Source organism: Lepisosteus platostomus, chromosome 1 (assembly GCF_059453375.1).
Source record: "Lepisosteus platostomus isolate fLepPlt1 chromosome 1, fLepPlt1.hap1, whole genome shotgun sequence".
Lineage (NCBI taxonomy): Eukaryota > Metazoa > Chordata > Actinopteri > Semionotiformes > Lepisosteidae > Lepisosteus > Lepisosteus platostomus.
In genome coordinates this window covers 52978118-52999237 of record NC_142611.1, presented here as the reverse complement: position 1 = coordinate 52999237, position 21120 = coordinate 52978118, and the positions used below count along the sequence as shown (strand labels likewise).

The window sequence follows — 21120 nt, the reverse complement described above, 5'->3', positions numbered from 1 at the left end:
GCCTTGCAACACACACAGTATAACGAACATTTTTACAAACAGTGAGACTATGATGATTAGAAATCTGCATCAGTTTGATGCTGCAAGTATAATATAAGTTGAAAAATGTATGTTTATGACAGGGAATTTTTTGCGATGTTATCCCACACAATTTTTTCCTACCTGGAAACATACAATCAATCACTGTAATGTTGTAAAGTTAGATTGGTGCAAGAGTTTGAGTGTTGATTTCATTCAAGCTTATGTTTATGTCAATTTGACTGTATATGTAAGGTGCAAGCCTATGTTACTGTAGACTATTCAATAGAATCTTGGAGAGTTCCTGAATTGGAAACTGAGAAAACAAATGAATGGAATTCCATTTTGACATTAAGATCAGTCACTTATGTGATAAGGGCAAAATAGATTTTCTAGGAGGGTAAAATATGAACAGTATGATTCTGCTCTTTCTTATGGACAAGACAATTGCAAACTAGGTGTAATTAAACACAGAGAAAGGTTATTGGAATTGTTGATAAAAGGCTCAGTGAACATGTGAGTTAAGGCATAAAAATATCAGCGCATCTTTAAAGGTACTGTGAAGAAAACTGTATTAATCAGACTTTGCATCAAACTGTATGAGTTTTAAGAAAAAGGTCTGGAGTCTCCAACTTGATTTCTGGATGGAAATTAATATGAGCTTGAAAGAAAATGGTGTCATAGTGACCGTATGAGAAGGGATTCTGTGAATTGGAAGGGCTAAGCCTTGTCATACACACTGAGAATTGGAAGATACATAAGGTTTTAGTAGTATCTTTTACAAGAGGTTTTCTTACATGGGAGGCACTGCATAGCAGGAATAAACCTTACACCTGATTCTGGCTGTAATCAAGGGACAATAAAACATCAGGAGAAAGAAAAGCTTCCCATTGCAAAAAAAGTACTTTTAACCTTCTTATAATATTTAGAATTCTTATAATATTCTTTTTTTTTCATTATAATCAAAAAAGGATTCTGAAGTGCAACAAATAGTTTCAATTTCAAGTTTTAAAATCTTGGAAAAAAAACCTGTATATCTCTTCTTGGCAGACCAAGACTAATTTTGAGATTCACACAATTATATTTTTTGGCAGAAAAACTAATATACATCACTAAAATATTCAGTGCAGAGCCAAAAGAATAACCTGATTAAATAAACTTTCGTAATATTGTACAGCAGCTAATGTGAAATGGGATCTGGCCAGAATAACATACAGTCAATGGTGCAGAAAAAATCCATAAACTAGCCAGTAAAGCTATCTCATTTGCTTCAGCATATTCATGTCCGTGTATGTTATGTATTTTTAAACTACAAGTTGGTGATGTTAGAAGTTAGGGTATCACTATGGTATATTTGAAGTGTTTAAGAAGTTCTCATGGACCAGGCTGCTACAAGGTTACAGTAACTTTTTTGTGGTTGAAAAGGAAAAGCAGAAAAGGTTTCACTCAGTCACTTGGCCTTGATTTTATCATTTGATCTTTTCTTTCTCCCAGTCCTTGTACTTAACTATAAAACACTACTTTTTAAAATAAAAATAATCCAGTTGGCATCTATAGTTTTGCGATTTGTAATAACTCTCCTCAAAAACAAGATAAAAGTGTTTGTATAGAGCCCAAAGCTAACCACTGCTGTTAAATAAGCATAAAAGAAAAACAACACTACATCTCCCTTAACTGCAGGGTAGACCATAATTCAGTGGCTCCAACACTGCCTGCTCTTGCATCAAAATATACTGAATTAACATTATCAATCTGTTTTATCCAGGGTGTTTCAATCAGATGCTAAGGTATATTGAATGACAGATGATAAATCTGTAAATCTATTGTCTTCAGCTATGCAAATGCCTAATGATCATAGGTGATTATAGGACTGGATGTACTTTCTCTTCCCTTCATTTGTTGTTCATCGTTCTGAGCAATATTCCCTATAAGAAGTACAATATGGTCATTGTAAAATGAGTAAGAAAGATTCCTTTTCTAGGGCAATATTGTCCTGCAATATCATAGCATCATACTGGAGTGTGTGGACACTATAGTTTCATTGTATGGTATTAACACAAGAACACAGGGCAGATAAGAAAAGAAAAGCGGCAGATGATTTATCTAGCTCATGAAGCATGCTATGTCTTGCGACTAGATCTCAGCAAGATCTAAGGAAATTGTGAAATGTGAAAACGCAGGAAAAGTCCATATCTCAGCCGTGTATCAGCACTATTTGGTACTATTTACACCAGTCCTCTGAGGTATCAAGTCACCCTGAGTGACACTGACAGTCTTGCATCTTGTTTGTGGTACCTTGTTTTAACATGCCTTGCTACCAGACTCTGTTCATATAAATCAGAGATGCTGTCTGTGTGAGGCTTGCGGGTGCTCTGTGTGGCTTGGCATGCTGTGACTGTGGATATCCACACAAGGCCCTTGCTGCTGTTTCATAATGAGAAAATTATATTGCTTTGGTTTGACAGGTTCTTGCGACAGAAGGCAAATCAAATTGCTGAAAAAAATTTAAACTAATGCTTTAGAAAGATTATTCATTGGCTTTCTTCCATGTTCAATTATTCATGTACCTTCTTTTAAAATTATTAAATTATTATGTTTAGACCAATAACTTTACATAATGAAATATCTTGTCATTTTGTTTTTCTATTTTAAATTGTATCTGTGAACCTGATATCGCTGTCTTTAACTATCCTCTCCTTTAACTGTAATGTAATTCAGTTTTAATGTATCAATGGTTTAGTGAGAAAGTGTTTTTAGATTTGTTTGTATATTCTCATCTTACATAAAGGACGCTTGGCAATTAACTGTATAATACTAAAAAGTATTATTCTTGCCTTTTGCTTTTAAAGCACAGTGTTCATTGTGAACTTGTGCACTTGAATGATGTCCAGTAAGTGTTGATCCAAAGCAAACATCATGCTTACTCAGATACAGTAAAATGTAATCATGAAATACCAAATATACTAAATTTGATTTTAATAATTGGAATCCAGTTCAGATTTAAAACATAGGATTAAATAATGAATGCATAAACAAATTATATTTTCCAGCTACTTATTTCAATTGGTTTGTTTCAGAATTGTTAGATTTATTTAGAAAAAGAACAATAAGGAATGTTTAATTCCAAGACTATTTGTATGTCCACTGCTGAGTGATGTGAAGTTTAATTTGAATCTAGACCCCACTAGATTTTAATTAAACTTTGCATCACTCAGCATGTGTGGCATCTTTAAACAATTACTTTTGTGCATGATTTGTAAAAATCTAACAGGGTGTGAAATGAATAGTGACTTGCAACAGCAGTCCAACTGTGCTTGTTTTAATTTCAGAATCAAAACTAATAGTAATAATAATAATAATTGCTTACACTTATATAGCGCTTTTCTGGACACTCCACTCAAAGCACTTTACAGGTAATGGGGACTCCCCTCCACCACCACCAATGTGCAGCATCCACCTGGATGATGCGACGGGAGCCATAGTGCGCCAGAACGCTCACCACACATCAGATTTCAGTGGGGAAGAGAATGGAGTGATGAAGCCAATTCATAGATGGGGATTATTAGGAGGCCATAATTGGTAAGGGCCAGCGGGAAATTTGGCCAGGATGTCGGGGTTACACCTCTACTCTTTTCAAGTAACGCCCTGGGATTTTTCATGACCACAAAGTCAGGACCTCGGTTTTATATCTCATCTGAAAGACGGTGCTTTTTTACAGTATAGTGTCCCTATCACTATACTGGGGCATTAGGACCCACATAGACTGCAGGGTGAGCGCCTGCTGGCCCCACTAACACCTCTTCAAGCAGCAACCTTTTTTTTTCCAGGAGGTCTCACATCCAGGTACTGACCAGGCTCACAACTCATCTTCTTCAAAAGAACTGAATTTGAAATAAAGTTGGCTTTTTTTAGAATAAGCTTAAAATTCAGGTTTTGTTATGCAATTGAATTTAAAATCAGCATAGTTAGGATGGAGGCGGAGCCCTGGATTAAGGGTGATGCTTTGCCATAACAACTACAACTGTCCTGGCTAATTAAGGATGAGCTGCACCAGTGGGGACCTTTTAAGGGCACATTGAGCATGTCCCAGAAGATGACCAAATTATTATTTTGTTAAATCAATATATTTCGCATTTTTAATTTTAAAAAAAACTATTTCAAAGCTAAAAGCAGGAAGCTTAAAATCTTAAAATGGGCCTGAGAAGTGCTTTATTGCTACCAAGTTGGAAATTGAATTGTAGACTTACTGATGTAGAGGGATAGTCTAGAAACTTTCTTAGGTTCTAAAACCACATTCAACAGTCACCTACCTCAACAAAATGGATTCTTGTTGTATGCACCACTCCGATTACAAAAATTGTGCTGTTCAGAATGTTCCTTCCCTGGTTGTAACACCGTGTCAGCCTTCATTATTTCAAAAGTGGCTTCTTTGATGCAACAGTCCTTAACACTGACTCTTTAAACCATTCTTCAAAACATCAGTCTTCATTTACACAACATTCTGCTTTATGATAGTCAGGTGAAGATATCAGAGACCACATGACAACATTCCAGTTTAATTAAATTTGTATTTGCCCTCATGTATTCATTTCTATACTTGTTCTCTAGAGCAGCAGAACATTTTTAAATATAATATATTAAATACAATATATTTTAAATATAAAAAAGCTCAAATTCAACATTAATGGAATAGAAAGATATAAAGTGTTACCCTTGCCTCATTTCAAAGTATATTTTTGTTTAGTTTAGATAGTTTTATAATAATGGCTAATAATTATAACCATGCATTAATGCAGTTTTACTAGAAAGTACAGTAAGTTGATATTCTCTTTGCATTCAGTTATGTGCCTCACACAACAACTCTCCAGGGTGTGCTACTCATAATCTTCTTCTACAAGTCTCTCATATCCTATTATGACAACACAGCTTTTTCCTTCTCGCTTTCCATTGCAATATTTCCACACATTAGTTCTTGAAGCAGAGCACTTCAGTCACAGCCAGCCTTCTCATTGATCTCATTATGGAGTCATGCCTCCTTATGACAATATTTGTGTCTAACTTAGTCAATCAACTAATTTCATTACACAGGTAAGCTCTTGTTTATTTGCAGCTCTCCTATGTCTCACTACCAAGTTATTGTTTATTAAATTTAATAAATCAACATTTTAGAACTTATCAATGATTACAATAAACAACAGAAGTTATTTCTTTAGGAGAACCGACAAATATCTGCATTGAACCTGGGTTAACCATGAGAAATCTACATTATATTCACAGAACACAGTAACAATAAACGTGATAATTTTCTCTTAAGCTACTGAGAAGTAGTCAAACATTTATATCAGAATTTAAATGCAAAAAAAAACATTCAGCTGAACCCATTAGAGTTAAAGCAATTAAATATGCTTTATGCACAGCACATGTTAATGACTCCCATAAAAGCGAGGGCAAAAATAAATTCCTTTGCACTTATGAGCAAATGCTGCCTAAGAACTGAAGCCACACAATCAGCAACAGGCACCCACCCAATTTCTTGCTGTTTTTCCCACTAACTTTAATTGTACACCACCATCTAATTCCAGCCAAATTGGAATCTGAGCCAGTTGTTACAGCCTTAATGTTTTATTCGTGTTCTTATTCTGCTCCGATGCAACAACCAATAAAAACTATAGCACTTGATGGGAACATCTGAAGCAGAATGTTAATGTAGCTGTTAACTTAAAACACTATAATATTGCTGTTTAACATAGCTGATGGCAGTGTTAAGTTAAAGAAAAGTAAACACGGTAGCAGATGGTAAAAGTGCAAGACCGAAAAGATAAAATTGCCATTCATCCCTCTGACAATGCTTGATTTTTAATTAGAAAATGTTTTTTTGTGTCAGGAGCATCAACGTTTTTTTAACAGAATTTCATAACCAAACGGCTGTTTTTCAGTTGGCTTCCCAAAATCCTCCGAAGCAGTTATTTCTGTTCTCATCCTTAATGCTGCATCAGACAAGTAGATTATGCAGTATAAAATAATCTGTAAAGTTATTTTCAAAGATAGGCTATATCTCCCTGTTGTTTTTTTCATGGACAGTGCCCCTGGCTTCTTAAATACAAAATCCCATTACAGTGTAATTTTTTACATTGCCTGCCTCATTTACCAGCTTTGTCTACATACTGTATGTTTCTCTGGGGGGAAACCATGTTTGTATTACTTTTACCTTTTTCAAAGGCAGAAAAAAGGAACAGAACAGTATAGCACAACAGCATCCCAGTCCCATGTTATCAATGGTCCCCTTTCCAAGTTTCATCCCCGAAGAACCCCTAAGCAAGAATGATACAGTATGACAGAAGCGTTGGGAAGAAAGGATTTGACTGCTTCAGCTACAGTACACCGCTCCAAGCCTCCAATATCCCTACCATACCCATGGATCTGAGCAGTAGAAGACTCTGTGTAAATGATAGCAAAGCAGGAGAGGTTCAGTGATCCTTGAGTGGAAAATGTGGAGGCTCCCATCAAGAACCATCATATACTGTAGCTGAGATAAGACACTCCAAGCAAAGTATTTTTGCTACTTCTATGCAAAGCCTGTAAGAGAAATTAATACACAAATGAAGCCCTTTGTTTTGCCTCTAAAAAACAACAGATTATGCTTTGTGTGTAGATAACCTAGCCTGCCATTAAATATATATTTGTAAGTCCAAAATCTATAGTTCATGTGTTGGCTGCAAAGCAGTAAGTAAGGGCTAATTCCATACTGAAAAAAGAAAAAGAAAAACACATTGTTTCGGCTGTTTAGCTGTATTGACAGCCAAAAGATTGTTTTTTTTTCTTTCTGCTTTTCAGCGTGGAATTAACCTTTACTTGTTCCAAAATCTACAGTGTTTTATTTACTACTATAAATTTCATCTGGACATCTATGTGGGGAGTCCAGACTTTCTTTAAAAGGATGCCAAGCTAAAGGAGTGTCAGTATTAAAGAGTGCTCACAAAATGAAAGAGTACAAATAAAAAGTCCCACACTGCAGAATCGAGAATTTAATGCCCAGTTTCTGCCTTTCCCTTGTACATTTAAAATTCTAGTATGTAGTCTATCCAAATACCCTAAAGGTGGAAAAAGAGAAGCAATAGAAATGAAAAAATTCAAGTGAGGAAGTAAATTCATTTTTGCTATGCAGACATAATTCTAAAGAGATTTGGGAAAATGTCTTTTCAAGTCTGTGTCCTGTATAAAACATATTCTTAAAACTGTTTACTGTTATTGCATATGGAGTTGAATAAATCTCAAGTCCCGAGGTACAGTACCTGAAGTGTTTAACCAGCAGCAAAATCAAAAGATAGCTTGAGCTAATAGTTCCAGAGAGAAGGCAAATAGAGTCAGGAGTGGTCATCCCTGGCAAGTACCTCTAGAGACAGCAATCTGGAAATAATAATATAATGTTATGTATGAGTAGTTTTCAAGAAACTCAAAATGCTTTGTAATAGCAGACCCATCATACTTAAAACAAGTAAAGAGAAAAAGAGAGCATAAGTAATAATAGTCAAACAAAGAGTAAAAATAGAGTAAAAAATAACCCATGCAAAATTTAAAAATGTTAAACAGTCACAAGTCTCTAAAAGCTATGAGTGCTCCATGGTCAACAGGCAATTCTCTACCCCAGTCCTTCACTGGGGTAAAACACTCCAGCATGGTGACCTGTAGCAGACAGAACCAGAAATGGACTGGACCCAAAGCCAGTGGCAGCCGTCAGAACAAAGGCAGAGGGGCAAAGACTGAGCCCAGAAAACACCCGCAGGAAAATAATCCAACAATGGCAGTGGACTCGGTACAAAATAAATTACATAAGAATAACATAATTACAGTATGTAAAGATAAAAAAAAATTAAAATCAAAGTAGACCAAACACACAGCAGCCAAGGTAATAATAACAATACAGTTATTCACAACTGGATGTTAGGCTTGCTGCCTATTAACACCATTGCTGAAGAGTTGGCGAATTAAATTCTAACCACCTTAATAACTGTAATTACCATTATTAATTAAACCACTATTAACCATATTAATGAGACTTGACACCAAACACATGTGATCTTGGACTGACAGTAGATATTCCCTCTCAGGCCAGAAAAAGCTTTGTCAGAATCCAGTGAAAGAATGGCACAGGCGGAGGTGATGTCTTTGTGTGCATAAAGTGAACATACTATATCAAGCAGTTTGAGCAACATCTTGTACATTGTGTATATCTTTGTCTTTTTTAGTAAATGGAATAAAACATCAGTACAGTATTTATGCCCCTAAGAAATGAACCTCTTTCAAGGCAGTATCATCTCAAGCAGAAGGGGCCTAATTGAGGCCAGATTCAGGATTCGGGAAGGATGTTTCATCAGGTACTGTACTGTATGTACTGTAGCTACCGCCAGTATAACTGTATTCAGAAGAACAACTAGTTAAATGGAGAGATTTGGGGAGTCTCATACACATTCCCTTATTGGATGTTATATCCATATAATTTAACCGCATACAATTTGACAGTAGTCTCCCCTCTGCTATCTGGACTATCTGTAAAGAATTCATTGCTGCAAGGAGATTTATCAAGAATACTACTGTATTGATGGGCTAACTAATTGTAACAAAATAATTATGGAATAATTCATGGAAAATATTCAGTTCACATCTGAGAAATGAACTGGCAAAGTTTGGAAAATGTAATCCTAACTATGCTGATTTTAAATTCAATTGCATAACAAAACCTGAATTTTAAGCTTATTCTAAAAAAAGCCAACTTTATTTCAAATTCAGTTCTTTTGAAGAAGATGAGTTGTGAGCCTGGTCAGTACCTGGATGTGAGACCTCCTGGAAAAAAAAAGGTTGCTGCTTGAAGAGGTGTTAGTGGGGCCAGCAGGCGCTCACCCTGCAGTCTATGTGGGTCCTAATGCCCCAGTATAGTGATAGGGACACTATACTGTAAAAAAGCACCGTCTTTCAGATGAGATATAAAACCGAGGTCCTGACTTTGTGGTCATGAAAAATCCCAGGGCGTTACTTGAAAAGAGTAGAGGTGTAACCCCGACATCCTGGCCAAATTTCCCGCTGGCCCTTACCAATTATGGCCTCCTAATAATCCCCATCTATGAACTGGCTTCATCACTCCATTCTCTTCCCCACTGAAATCTGATGTGTGGTGAGGTTTCTGGCGCACTATGGCTGCCGTCACATCATCCAGGTGGATGCTGCACATTGGTGGTGGTGGAGGGGAGTCCCCATTACCTGTAAAGCGCTTTGAGTGGAGTGTCCAGAAAAGCGCTATATAAGTGTAAGCAATTATTATTATTATTATTATTATTATTACAAGCACATTAAAAATGTCTGCAATAAAAACTTTTATTTTTTATATTTTTTATAGACCACGCCACTGTTAAAATCAAGAATCACCTCCAGTTCAGTTTACAGCTAGACCTAAAATGTCTTATCTTGTGATAGCCTGTTATTAAAAAGTCAGCAGGTGGCACATGAATAATTATCAGTATGAATCTGCAGAATCTGGCATGGTGACCTGACAACAATATGTATTTCAGCATTGTGTAACACAAAAAAAGATAATGGGGCAAAAATCTAGTCATTTCTGGGGTATCAATTTATGTCTCGTTAAAAAAACTAAATTATTTGGCTAGAAGTTATATATTCTGTATACTGTATGTATATACCATTTAAAATTCAAACTTACAGATTCAAACTGACTTCAGCAAAGATTTGGTCAGTTGGTTAACAAAACACAGTTTGAACAACATCCCTAAAATACTCATTCAAATATGCTCTAGTAGTCTCCATTTCATTATTCTCTGATCTGAAAAGAGAAATCTGAAAAATGTGCAGTACATTTAAGGCACCTTTTCATACTGTGTATATGCAAATTTACAGACATATTGTTGTTCCCAATGAGACTCCTCTGTCATGTTAACTTGTAACTCCAATAGAGGCACAGTGCAGTAGCAGGTATCTTTTAGTAGGTGGGAACATGGGAACACAGACACAATCAAAAAGGTAAAAAAAAGTGCACATTATTTCTGTCTATGTGTCTGGTTCCCTAGCTCCTCCTTTGAGTTCTAACTACACTTATTTCATAAATTCTCTTTATAAACTGAGAAGGTAAGATGCTTATCAACATCAAAACCCAAAACGTTTCTTCCAAAAAACTCAAGTTTTTCACAAAATCCCAATTTTCCAAGCTCCACTGTCCCACAGTTGACCACTTCCCTCTTCTTACCAGAGAATCTGATACCTTCCCTAAATACCAGATACTGTATAGACAGATACTGTACTGGGAGCTTCTGTCAGTTTGTTCAGGATATTCAGAATATTTTAGCCTCTTAGCTGATGAAAAGGTGGGCAAAGGTTCAACCTTATTCCAGGTCCTGGCCATTTCTTAATGCTTACCAACACAAATATAATAAATAATGAGGGATAAAGTAAACAAAAAGGGGTTGGTGGCAGCAGTAGTAGCTGCTTGGATGATAACCCAGCAGTAGATGACTTACCATCCAAGCATACTGGTTATGTCTTCTCTTCCTTTGTATTTCTAAGCTTTATGTAAAAAAAAGCTTTTACATATACATTTATGACTACTTTTATCAATGGTCTTGCACACGTCACAGTAGACAGTGCCTTCTGTGCTAATGTGTCTGCATGCCTTTACAGTATCTCCCCACTAGATCTGATAGCAGCATGGTGGTTAATTATCTCTCACTCATCTGTTTAGTTAGGTATTTCACAGAAGGAATGTTTACACCTGCCTAGGTACTGTAGGTCTTTGGTCTCAACATATGCAAGAAAGCCACAATCTCTATAAAAGTGAATTAAAAAGTTTTTGTAAGCCCTCCAGGAGACTAGGGCTCCAGGAGACTTCTTAAACAATGATTTTATCTCTAGTCTCTAAATTCTAATCTTGACAGCTGTGTTTTCTAATGTCTAAGGATAACCCGGTCTTGTGTTTCTTTCAGGGTGATGCAGGGTCCTCTGCAGCAGGGATAAAGGTTAGTCTCCTTTCTTTAACATTGGTATCTCTTTGTATTTTTTTCTAAGAGCTTAATTCATAAGAGCTATCTAATTGATTCCTTCTCCAATCAGATAAATTCACTCCCTGGCTGTCACCGCTCTATTGATTTGATGCCCTTTTTCTTCCTGTTTGTCTTTTTTGTAGGGTGAACCGGGAGAACCTGGCAGATCAGGACAAAAGGTAAAAATACAAAGCCTTATCCCCACAACAGTTCAATCTCACTTTGTTACACAATTTTGGTGCAGAGAGGCATTGGGATACTGTCAATAGAACAGGGATTTCTTTTTGTTCTTGCTTCAAGTAGCCTTTATTTTGAGGTAACTATTAACTATTTGTCTGAACATCTTAAAACTACGGAAAATTCCTAAAAGCTGCAGCAAATCAAAGCCTATGAGAAAGCCTGGGGATGTGACTTACTGTGAAACATGCCACACATCATTGCATGAGAGCAGTAAATTAACATTTGAAAAGGTTACGGAAATGTGGTGGCTTTACTAATGTGCTGTTTGGAATATGCTACTTGTACTAATGCCTTTTTTAAAACTTTTTTCTGTATTTTTTTAGTATTTTCCATAACCAGTATGTCATATATTAAGTCACTCTTAAATTTTGCCTGGCCTCATTAAGTCTAACGGTGGCAGGGAACTGTTTTAAGGGTCTATAACCAAATGCTTTAAATTCAGTGTCAAAAAAGCTCCAGACAGCAATTTCCCAGTGTCAGCTAAATCTAGTACTGATGAAGCAGCTTATGCAGCATCAAGGCAACACTGTAATGCTACCAGTCAGATTTCATTTAATTATACATTTTATGTGTGTGCCACACATCATTAATTCAGCATAGTTTTACATTTCAAATTAGTTCAAGTGGAAACTGAGATCTTTACAACCTTTGAGGGTATTTCACATACGCAGTCTGGGACCAGGCACAGTGGGCAACTTGTCTGAGGAACTTTCTGGATCCTTTTCTTTAATTGATTTATTTCTCATTCTTTTTTACACTCTAATAAAATTATGTGCTTTTGTTTAGTACTATATCAGTCTTTTAAAACAGTCTTTGGTCATTACAGAAAGTAATTTTTGCTAATATTTTCAATTATTCTCATTTTTAAACAAACAACTCTGGGTCAGACAAACAACATTTATTCGCTTTCAGTTTTCATGTGATTTTTGCTCAAATTAATTTTACTGTGCATGATGACGTCAATTCAATTAACCTTTTGTGTTTTTCCTTAATGGTTATGACTAGATTAATCATTTTATCTCATGGGTTGCAGTTTTTTATAAAGTTTTATTTTTGTTTTCTTCACTAGACACCAGATTAGCATTCATCATCCTCCACTATTTTTTTTTAATATTTGTTCTTTGTCTCTCCTTTGTGTTGTTATATTAGATAGGTCCAATAACTCCTGGTTAAATAATCCAATCCATCTATCTCACACTCCTGCTAGATATGCCAGGAACAACAAAAAATGTTAAATGTATTTGAGGTACAGTAAAGGATTAGAAACTTTTAAATGTTTCCATCATTATCATATTACAAGTGTCTGTGTGGAGATTTTCATTAGTAAGAAAAGTCATTTTGAATTATTTTAATTACATATGACAATACCTTTCTAATGGTAAGGAGTGCATGTTCTTAGACATCTATACACTATCCATTGCTTAATGAACACCTGGAGCACAATACATTGACAAAGAGGCAGTTGCTTTAAGATCATTATTTTCATAGATTGTGAGACATGGAAACACATTTTAAAGGCAACTATATTTCTATCCTTTTGTTCCGTGCTTCCTTACATATCAGTGTATTGATGGAACAAGAATTGTCTCAATCACTGTAATCTGAAAAAAAAATGCTCGTTTTTAACTAAAACCGTAAATTCAGACCCTTCTTTGTGATGACTGTTGTAATATATTGGTTTTCTTCTCTGGCATCCAAAATGTAAATTAACAATGCTTCAAATGGAAAGAGTGGCTTTACTTGATCTCAAAAAAGCTCCTGTATGTGCGTGCTTCTCTCTATGAAATGAAGAGATCCAACTCCTGCCATTGTTGAAAGATCATAATATTGAGGAAGTAATTATTTTTGGTTGAGAAAGACATAAAGTTGGAGCTCATATGTAGCAGGTTTAACATCAAGCACTTGATATTTTTTGGAATACCAGAAAGTATGAGTTCAGCTTTTATTATAATGTTTTAGGTGAATCGATTAGTTTGACATCTGTTACTGAAGAGTGCAATCACTTTCTATTACAATTGAGAGTCATTTCCAAGAATTATCCTTATACCTGCTTTATCTGTGCTATTATGTCCAAAGGACATTTGTAAAGCTTTTTTGCTTCATATAAGATGGTATTCAGCATTGACCAGAACTGGACTGAAGTACTTGACACATTCTAATTGTGCTTAAAAAGACAGCAGATCTTGTTAGCCATTTGTGCGTCTGTATGCTGTGATGACTGATATTTAAGAGCTGTTTCTGTTAATTTTTTTTTTCCATTGCAGGGAGAGCCAGGACTGCCCGGGTTACCAGGACTTCCTGGAATAAAGGTAAATATTGCTCTGCTCCCATCTATGAGAGGTCCTGTCTTCATCTACAGCAGTGAATTCTGAAAGTTACATAGCAGGGTAGAGTTTACACCATCCATGCTCAGCTTCTGCTACTCTCATTATCGTGGAAACAGGTGTTATGTGGGATTTGTTATGTCTGGTGATATAGAAGAATTATGTATGACGACACGTAGGTACCTTACTTCCTTACTTCTTCTATTGTGCCAGATGGGAAATTTGCTTCACAGGCGGGTAAAAGGCATAACACTATATATATATAGTGTACATAATACATTTAACACAACAGGAACCCATTAACAGATAAGAAACATTCAAGGAAAAAATTAGAAAAACAAGTTAAGCAGCTTAAGTGATCTTCACAATTTAGAAAAAAACAGTGTGTGAAATAAATACATGCATGTTGAAAAAAATAAAATAAAAATCAGTTGTTCAAATTAAGAAGGTACCTGGCCCCTTTATAGTACATCACTAGTGTTAAAGAAGTACAATAGAAAAAAAAACATTATTTTTTCTGTTTTCTGTTAACAGAGAGAAATGGTGAAATTCTTAAAAATTATACTAAACTGGACTTAAACTAAACTGGAATTATACTAAAATTGGTTTAAAAGCATCAACTCTGCTCTTTTGCAGGGAGTCTTAATTGAGGTATCCTCTTCCACACTGTTGTTACTAATAAAGCATATCAGTAATGCTTTGTGTCAAAGTTACACTTTAAATGTTTTACTAATTTTTATAATAGATATGGCAGATTTAACATACAGAGGTGTTATTGGAAAGTTTTAGTACATTTTGTACATTTTTAGTACATTTTAAAATTACAAGAGAAATAAATATAGAAAATATTTATTGATATGTATCAATATGTATTGATAAGAAATCATGCCTAATTATTTTGAACTGGATGATTTTTATAATGATAATAACAATATAGTCTAGTCTAATTGTGCAAGAAGTGTTGTTTGCAATATTAAATGTACTCATTGCCCCATGATTCTGATAATTGTTATGTGTGGCAAATAAAAGTAAACAGCAGATATTTGTATAGGATACTCAGTGGGATTATATTGCACTCCCTGTTTCCCATTCAGATCCATGAATTCACAAAAAAATAATTTATCTTTTTCTGAAAAATATATCCTTTTACGGCCATTGTGGAACTGTTTGAAACATTTGCTTTGCATTTTAACCCAAAAAACTGGTACTGGTAAGTGCCAAATGTTTGTTCTCATAAGACAAATAATAATGAGTGTTTTCTAATGCATGTCTGTATTTTCCGTGAAGTCATTTTTATTTCATAAAGGAAAAAACATGTTTACTGTCATCGTGCATTAGTATTGTATTATGTCTGACGAATTACTGCACTGAGGGGACAGTCCATTAAAAGTTCTGATTTTTCAAAATGTACTCTCATCTGCTCAATGAAACCAAAATGTTCTTCATATTGTTTCTTCTTTTGCATTAAAGGATAGATACATTTGCCTAGTGTTACACTGGCGAAAGAGCTTTTATACATTCATTTTTATATAATAAGTGAAATATTTTTATAAGGAAAAATAACATATATTACCAATTCATGCACAATAAGATCTGCATGTAAGGTAAAATGAGTGATGCAATTCTCATTTCCAGTCTTTTTCACAATATTACAATAACAATATTAGCATTGAATATATTTCATTATTTTTATTTATTTTCATTTTAATATACACAACCATCTTAGTTATTTTTTAAAATTCCAGTGTTTCTAATTCTCTGTTTATTGTACAATTAAATAAGGGGGATTTTCAGATGATGACCATCCATCCATTATCAGGAAGCTGCTCGGTCTTGTTAAGGACATTCAGAAGCATAGGTTACAAGGCAGATTGTTACAGGTCACACACAGAAACAAATCAGAGAAACAAACTAGCATGTTTCTGGAGGCATAGGAAGAACATGCAAACATAACACAGAAGAATCCCCAGTCTGTAATCAAAGCAAGAATTTTGCATGTAAAAATACCTCTAAAACACGTAAAATCCATTTACAAATAGGTATTGCCTAGTAATATATAAAAAATATGATATATAATTAATATATAATTCAATAACAAAACTATAAAATAACTTAAATGGTAATTGTATAGTTATTAAATGAAATTAATTTCCATATTTTAATTAACAACCTTGAGAAATGCAATCGATATTGCTAAAATGACATCCATTTTCTGTATCACTTGTCACTATACCAATAAATTATTACAGGCAATACATCATTAGCAACTCAACTGTGTCTACATACCATACCATTGTGACTTGTCTTGTAGATATTTTTGCTTTTATCCTACAAATAAACACATAAATATATAAACATATTCAGTAGGAATCAATATAAACTAACTCCATGCTGAAAAATATAAAGAGAGTAAAATAAACGAATGTTTCACCTATAGATCCTTCTGGGGGTTTGTAAAAAGAGAGTGAGGTGACAAAAGGAAGAGGGAGAGATGGGTGGCAGAGAAAGCACACAAAGAGAAGTTAAGACTTACTGAAGAAATGGGGAAAGGAGAGCAGTGAGCTGAAAAGCAGCAATCTTTAAAGTGGAAGGCTTTAAACAGAGTCAATCATTAAGGGCTGTGAGTTGAGCTTTTGATATTTCTTTCAAACTGGGATAAAATATCATAATGTGTAAAGAAAAGCCTTTGACGTTTACTGCTCCAACATCGTCCTTGAAATTGCCAGCTGTCTTTATGTTTCCCCTATGTAAATGGAACAACACTTTACAAGTAGTGGACAAAGAAAACAGAAACACCAATATGTAGTCACTTGTGGCAAGTATGTCTGTATGCCCTGTAGCATAGGCTCTACCAATGTGGTACTGTTATTTCTCGAGAAATTGAATCAGTTCGCACCTAGTGGATGAAGGTGGGAAACATTATCACCGGCATCATTCCAGAATATCCCATAAATACTTCATTAGGTTCACATCTGGTGACTTAGAAGTCATGACATAAGTATAACATCAGTGTCATGCTCATCAAATTCTTGGGTGGCCACACATGCTCTCTAGATGGGGGTATTGTCATGCTGGAAGATATCCCTCTCAGCAGGAAAGAAGTGCTGCAACATGCAGTGATAATGATCACTCAGTACTATTAAGTGGTGAGTAGCATTGACCTTGTCTTCTAAAGGAATGAGTGCAGCCAAACAGTGCCTGGAAATGTGTGACAAGAAGTGCCCGGTCTGGATGGAAGCTGTGGACTGTTAAGGGAACTAGGGACCAGAAGAAAGATTATACTGTAAATGAAAAGAGGCCATTTGGCCAAACTAGCTTCCAAAGTTATGTAGTTTGGGTGTTTGACATTATAAGATGATTAGTGGGTCTGGAAAAATGTTTAACAGTCTTAAGAATAAACATGCTGGTAGGGAAGTGGGATAATAATAATGATAATTAATGAAGATATAATTTTAGTGCTTTTTAAGACATTTAGAGCACTGGAAGTGGAGGATATGAGCAATGTGTGGGTTTGGGTTTTCCTCCTGGGGATGATTGTAAGTGATTTTACAAGAACTGGTTTTGGCTGAGCAATACCAGCAAAGGATGAGCAATGCTTGTCAATGGGCTTCATTCTGGGACTCACTTTCATTGCTACATAAATGACAAAAACTGAAGAAGGAAGGAAGAGTGTTTTTATTATGTTAGGGATAAAAGACACTTTAAAGGCAAACATTATGTGAATCAGTGGGTTTGTAATGCACTGAAGATTTTAGTTACACAAATGGAAATTCTTTGAAAAGTACTGTAGTGGAACATAACCAAATTCCATAACCAAAACATTGTACATTTTATTCTTTTTAATTTTCATGATGGAGTTAGCTTAGTTGTTGCTTTTGCTACCTGTACACTGGTGAAAAGTAATAGACCTGTAATAACCAACCATGTTCCCTATTCATTACACTCTGTAATGAGCTCAACAAATTATTTTGAAAGAACTATTGAACTTTGCTGAATAATTTGAACTCCTTCCCACAAAAGCTTTTGCTTTCATGTTGTGTTAATCAAACCACTTTTGTAAAACTCTTCCCCAATATATCTGATGTAAAACAAGACTTTCCCCCAGTCTTGTAGTCACATGTTTTTATTTTTTCAAGTAGACATTTCATGGACATTTTGCTTAGTTTGCTTATTGTTTTTATCTTTCTAAAGATCTTGCCTTATATATAACCCTTATTTAAGCGTTATACATCATAACATATTTTACACTTTCAAATAACGTTCATATTTCTTCAGTTTTCAGAATCTTTTAGATCGCAGCCTGTCTGCAGCAGTTGAATTTATTTGCAGTACAACACAGCATAAGCGGCAAATCTATCCTTTAGAAATAATACTGAATCAGATAAACAGCTTGCAATATTCAATGTTGTTCAGATGTAGATACAAGTTGTGAATCTAACACCAGAGCTTCATGGACTCAATACATCAATACCTACTGCTACTGTTAATCTAAACATGCATCCCAAAAAGGAGGCATTTGGTAAGATGAGGTCTTAAACTCTCTGTTTCCAAGTGGATTACAGATATTTACAGATATGTATGTTGTAAAATTAACCCACAGTGTTTATTCTTTCTGTAGACTAAGACCCTGAGCAAAAAAAAAACACTCATCGACTGCAAATCTCAAACCCATTACCTGATGGTGGATATCCTTTGGGTAAAAATTAAAAATAGCCTTTTCCACACAAAGTCATCATCAAGTATTGATTTTGCAGTTTTACTTTCTTGGGTAGAATGATGTTCTGGGCTATTGCTTAAATCAAACTGAATTTTATCGTGATCTGAAACAAATATGCATAAGTTTATTGATTTATGATTAGTTCTTGATTTGTTCTGTTGGTGCTTCTAGAAAAATAAGTAAGGTACAACCAGAAGGAGGTCCTTCTGCCCATCTAGCCAATGTGGAAGTTATTGGATAATTGATTTGAGGATTTTATCCAGCTATTTATTGAAAGAAGACAGGCTTTAAGCCTCGACAGTATGTAAAAAGTGATAATTAGTCTGGATTAGACATTCTTCCCCTTATTTTCTTCTCATTCATTTTTCACTGTTGATTCTGAATAAGTCCAGTGGGGTAGCCTTTGTCAATACCTCTGAGGATTTTGAACACTTCAATCAAGTCTCTTTTTGGTCTTCTGTAGACTTAAGAGTCGGTTCTTTTAGCCTGTCAGTGCAAGGCATTCCTTTGGCTCCTGTATTGTACCTGCTTGCTTTTCTCTGGACTGATTCCAGAGCAGCAGTATCTTTAAATCTGATTAGAACACGGTGACCAAAATTGTAACAACATTCTAAATAAAGTCTTACAAGTGCATTGCACACTTTTAACATAATATCCCCTAATTTAAATTTGAAGTTTTAAAACTATACATTGCACAGTTCTGCCTTTTCTAATGATTACACATACTTGTTGGAAGATGGAAATAATTTGTCAACATATACTGTACAGCTCAAACTTTGTGTTAAGTAGCTTCTTTAATCTGTTTCTCATGTATTTTGCTTATATTTATCACTTATTTTTATGCTATCTTCATGAGACAATCTGCAGTAATCTTAGGTAAATGTCAACTGCCAGGTGACATTTTGAACATTGTCCATCTTTTCCCTATTTCCTTTGCTTCTTCTATAGTGTTTGCTAATCCACCTTGTCTGTCAACATATGCAAACCTTATTAGTTTACAAAACTGTACCAAAATGTAGATCATTAATAAAACTTATTAAAAAGAGCAGCAGTCCTAGTACATACACTGGCACTGTATGTACAGTATACAGTAGAATATTACATCTTACATTACATCTTATCTATACCTTTTCTATACAAAAACCTGTTCTCAAAGCACAACTTTTGTTAACTATCAATGTCAAATATACAAATAAATGCACACATTTACTCAAATATCTATCACCTGCAATTTTAGAATTAATTATTTATGAGGCACTTTCTCAAACGTCTTATGAAAATGAGAATATAGCACAGTATAACCTAAATATAGTACAGTACAGTATTGTGTGCTCAGTTTGTGCTGTACATTCCCACCTTTTTTTAATATGTATTGACTACTCCCTAGAATTCTTTTGTTATGCAGGTGATCCTCTAGTTCTTAGAGTTGTATAAGTATTGTACCCATAACCCTGCCTCTATTCTAACTAAGACTTATTGGTGTATAATTACTTTATTCTTTTTCATTATTGTTTTTATGGATGAGCACAGCAATTAACAATTTACCAATCAATGTGTATCCCCTTTCTCTTGAGTGGTTGCTAAAAGTGTTTTGTTAATGGCCTATGAATAACTTTTCATTTCCTTCAGTACAATAATCAAACACTGGAAGTTTGTGTATATGAAATACATGTAGTACAGTACTTGTAATACTGCTATTTCTATGCTAATAATATTTAATATAGACCGTTGTCCTTCATCAGCCTGAATAAGATCCCATTCTATTTATTTTAATCTTATAGTCTGGTCTCTTTGTTAAGTAAGTGCTCTGAGCGTGAGCATCCATGACTGAATTTCAGCAGCTTAGCTACTGTACTGTATATGCATTATATTGATGCCATGACCTGAATTTCACAGGCTGATGTCTATCAGTTGCCAAGGTTAGTACAGAAGAAAAGGAGCGGTTCATGCATTTGTTATGACTTCAATCAGCTCTTATTTCCTTAAGTTCAATTAGTATAATAGTCCTTGGAAATGCAGCATGTTATGGGATTTGGAATCTTCTGTCTAGGGAATGGAGACATGCTATCTTGAGCTTCCAGGTTTTGACTCAAGCCTCTTCTTAAATTATATCTGATTTTTGTTTGAATATTTCAGGGTGAACCAGGATTCATGGGACCTCAAGGAGAGCCTGGTTTGCCAGGGTTGCCAGGAACAAAGGTAGGTGATGACTGGAGAATTTCCAGACATATACACTTGCACTGTAAATGAACCTTTCACAGAGAAATTGCAATTAAACCTTGATTGAAGTACAATGAATAAATTGCATGAATGATTAAATTTGTGTACAGAGTACAGTCCCTTTGCTACAGTATTCATACTGATACTTCCACATCTGATGGTTATTAATCTGTGACCATGCATACAGTATATGACAAAAAGTGTTTGTAATTAAGTACATTAATTATCGTAACTCATGTTCAATAGGTTATCTTCAATTGTGTAGGTTTAAGATTTCAGAAGCCACTGTATGACAGCCATTAGTGTCAGTAATCCAGCAAAAGGTTGGATTTGTATCTTGGGTTGGTCATTCCTCTTCTGCCCAAGAGGCATTAGATGCCAGTGGTTCTGTGGAAGTGAGAAAGGGTCTCTTCAATGTCCAAATGATTTTCAGTCCGTGCCATGTGAGAATACAAGGGTTATCATGTAGAGGTCAGTTATTCTACTGCTGTGTGATGGAAACTGGATTTGTATGATGTTTAAAATGTGGCCTGTCCTTTTTTGTATGCTTCAAGGATTG

At 35.0% G+C, this 21120-nt stretch overlaps 1 protein-coding gene across 1 annotated transcript in view; it reads left to right on the top strand.

Annotated features, from left to right (window-relative positions):
• The window catches only part of col25a1 (collagen type XXV alpha 1 chain), an 89719-nt gene that overhangs the window by 34964 nt on the left and 33635 nt on the right, over positions 1 to 21120 (top strand). Inside the window, exons 10-13 of the mRNA XM_088632143.1 lie at positions 11004 to 11036; positions 11204 to 11239; positions 13565 to 13609; positions 20478 to 20540. Coding sequence (XP_088488269.1) covers positions 11004 to 11036; positions 11204 to 11239; positions 13565 to 13609; positions 20478 to 20540 — 177 coding nt within the window. The remainder of the gene's footprint in view (positions 1 to 11003; positions 11037 to 11203; positions 11240 to 13564; positions 13610 to 20477; positions 20541 to 21120) is intronic.